This window comes from Nematolebias whitei, chromosome 14, assembly GCF_014905685.2.
Source record: "Nematolebias whitei isolate Nwh7 chromosome 14, NemWhi1, whole genome shotgun sequence".
NCBI lineage: Eukaryota > Metazoa > Chordata > Actinopteri > Cyprinodontiformes > Rivulidae > Nematolebias > Nematolebias whitei.
In genome coordinates, this window is record NC_056511.1 from 696,622 (window position 1) to 699,428 (window position 2,807).

Consider the following 2,807-nt stretch of genomic DNA (forward strand, 5'->3'; position numbering starts at 1 on the left):
TCTCTCTCTCTCTCTCTCTCTCTCTCTCTCTCTCTCTCTCTCTCTCTCTCTCTGTGTGTGTGTGTGTGTGTGTGTGTGTGTGTGTGTGTGTGTGTGTTTGTCCTTACATTTTTGATGGACAGAAAATCCAGACCCTGAGCCACCTGGCAGGAAAATCTCATGAGGTCAGAGACAGACAGACTGTCCATGTGCTCACCTGTGCGACAGGATCATAAACCACAGGTGAGCTCACATGGGAGTGCAGTTAAATCCATTTGCATTCAGGTAAATTCAATGCCTTACTTGAGCTTGTTTGATCCAGACTAAGAACTGGCTGCATTTCCTGGTACTCTGACCAGCACGAGATCCCACTGTCACTGCAATATACACAACAGGAAGTTACAAATCAGTTGACAGATGTCTTACTTGAACTGATGCTTATTCAGGTGATACTGGTGTGACCGTATTCAGACAGGGTGGTTTGTTTGAAATGAACTGGTCATTTCAACCACAAAGATTTTGGTACAAAGTTTCTTTGTTTGTTTCACTAAAAACTAAATAGCACAATTCTGATATCCATTTCTCCACACAGGACCCATGAAGCATGTGGAAGGGCATTAGGTGCATCACAGACTATAAAACCAGAGGTGCACAATGACTTAGAGACCTATCACTACCTGATGCTCTTAACAGGATCTATGCATGCTTTGAAGAACCAGATAGACCACCCAGCACCAGACTCACCTTTCCACCTGAAGAGGAGTTCCAAAGTGTGATCTCAGCAGACGATAGGAGGACCTTCAGAAGGACTAATCCTCACAAAGCCACCGGCCCAGACAACATCTCAGGGAGGGTGCTGAGAGACTGTGCCGATCAGCTCTACGAGGTGCTGGCCGATCTCTTTAACTCTAAACTGGTTTAGTCTAAACTGACTGGTTTTCTTTATTTCTCTGTTTTGTGCTTGGTACTAAGTCTGTGCTTGTGTATCTGGAGGCAGGTTGTTCCAGAGGCAGGTTGTTCCAGAGTTTGAGGCCCATGAAAGAAAGTGCCCCATCACCTCTGAACTTCAGGTTTTTTTGTAACAGACAAAAGCAGCTGATCAGATGATCCCAGGGCCCGAGATTGAACATATGGCACCAGTAGCTCAGAGAAATAAGGGGTATTTTACAGGAGTATTTTAAAATCTATTTTAGTACGCACAAAGAGCCAGTGGAGGACAGAACTGGTGTACTATGCTCCAACCTACTTGTTTTGGTTAAGAGCCGAGCAGAAGCATTCTGGAAGAGCTGGAGACACGAAATGGAGGTCTGACTGACCGCAGCATAGAGTGCGTTACAGTAGTCCAGTCGGGTCGTAATAAAGGCATGGACTAGTTTCTCAAGGTCGGGTCTGGACAATACTGGCTTAAGCTTAGTTATCTGCCTTAATTGGAAGAAGTTTTTCTGCAGAATAGATTTGATTTGTTTGTCAAACTTGAAGTCAGAGTCTAAAACCATCCCGCGATTTTTACCAGACTGCTTCAGATATGGCTGAAGCGAGTCCAGGTTGACAGGATCAGTGGAAGCGGTTGAGCTAGGGCTAAACTCGACTGTCAGACCTGAAGAAATTCAAGGCCTGTTTCTACTTTCCATTAAAGACTTTGATCGTTGCTGGCATGCCTGTGGGACAATCTTTTTACACAGACCACTTATACTCAAATAGAAACCACTGAAGAAAAGTCCTGGTAAGCCCCTTCCACTGCATCACATGCACACGGAACGTCCACGGACAGCACGGTTGGCAGAGTTCACGTTTACTTTCAGTTGATGATGGACAAGTTGAAGGAAGGATGAGCTGGTGTTTTTGTTAACTGAGCTTAAGCACTATTTTATACATTTGTGACAAAGAAACCACCACCAGTTCTGACAGGCAGAGTGGGATGTGGAATGAGACATGTTCCAGTCAAAACTTTTACCATCTCCTTTCATGCGTTTTTGACCATCTCTACCATTTATTGGACTGTCTTTGTATGTTTTAAGTTTGCATGAAGAGAAAGATGGAATTTTTGTCACACAACCATGTCAGTGAGACAAAACTTGTGAATCCAAACTAAAGATTGGTAAAGAATTAGACAGAAGGAGACATGAACAAAAATAATTAACTGAACAGAAGCCAAGCCCGACAGGAGCAATCAAACGGTTGAAAAGAGAAATGGACGGGAACAACTGAGCCAAAAGGAAAGACCAAAGGACTGAAATATTCTAAGTGTACAGAAGGAGACATATTGTTGACTGAAAATGATGGTGATGATGATGAACAGTAAAGTGTGACTGAAACAGAACCCATCTGACCTGCGCAGCCTGGTGTTCAGAGCTGCCATGTTTCTATAAAACACCTGGTCTTCTGCCTTGTCCACACTCATCATGGACACCATGAAGTCCTGAGCGTGAGCCCGCAGGAAGTTAAGCAGGTCACCATGGCTACAGAACTCTGTGATCATCAGCATTGGGCCTGTTGGAGAGAAAGGCAAGTCCATGGCTGGTATAAATGGTTCACATTTGTGGTTTTTTTTAACATTCAGCATGAAGATTTAACAAAATTATTTCTTTATGGTTCTGGAGGATGAATGGAGTTACTTACGTTCACTTACATGTTCATACTGATTCAGACTGATTCAGACTGATTTCTACTGATTCAGATTGAAACATGCTGATTCAGACTGATTCAGACTGAATCAAATGGACTCTTACTGGTTCAAATGGATTCATACTTATTCATACTGATTCATATTCATTCAGATCAATTCATATTCATTCAGAACGATTCATATTCATTCAGAACGATTCATA

The 2,807-nt window shown here is 42.9% G+C and overlaps 1 protein-coding gene across 1 annotated transcript in view; it reads right to left on the bottom strand.

Moving 5' to 3' along the window:
• The window catches only part of csf1rb (colony stimulating factor 1 receptor, b), a 41,966-nt gene that overhangs the window by 29,470 nt on the left and 9,689 nt on the right, over positions 1-2,807 (bottom strand). The window contains exons 6-8 of the mRNA XM_037688177.1: positions 2,310-2,469; positions 283-356; positions 108-196 (exon numbers count right to left, since the gene is read on the bottom strand). Of these exons, the coding sequence (XP_037544105.1) occupies positions 108-196; positions 283-356; positions 2,310-2,469 (323 nt within the window). The remainder of the gene's footprint in view (positions 1-107; positions 197-282; positions 357-2,309; positions 2,470-2,807) is intronic.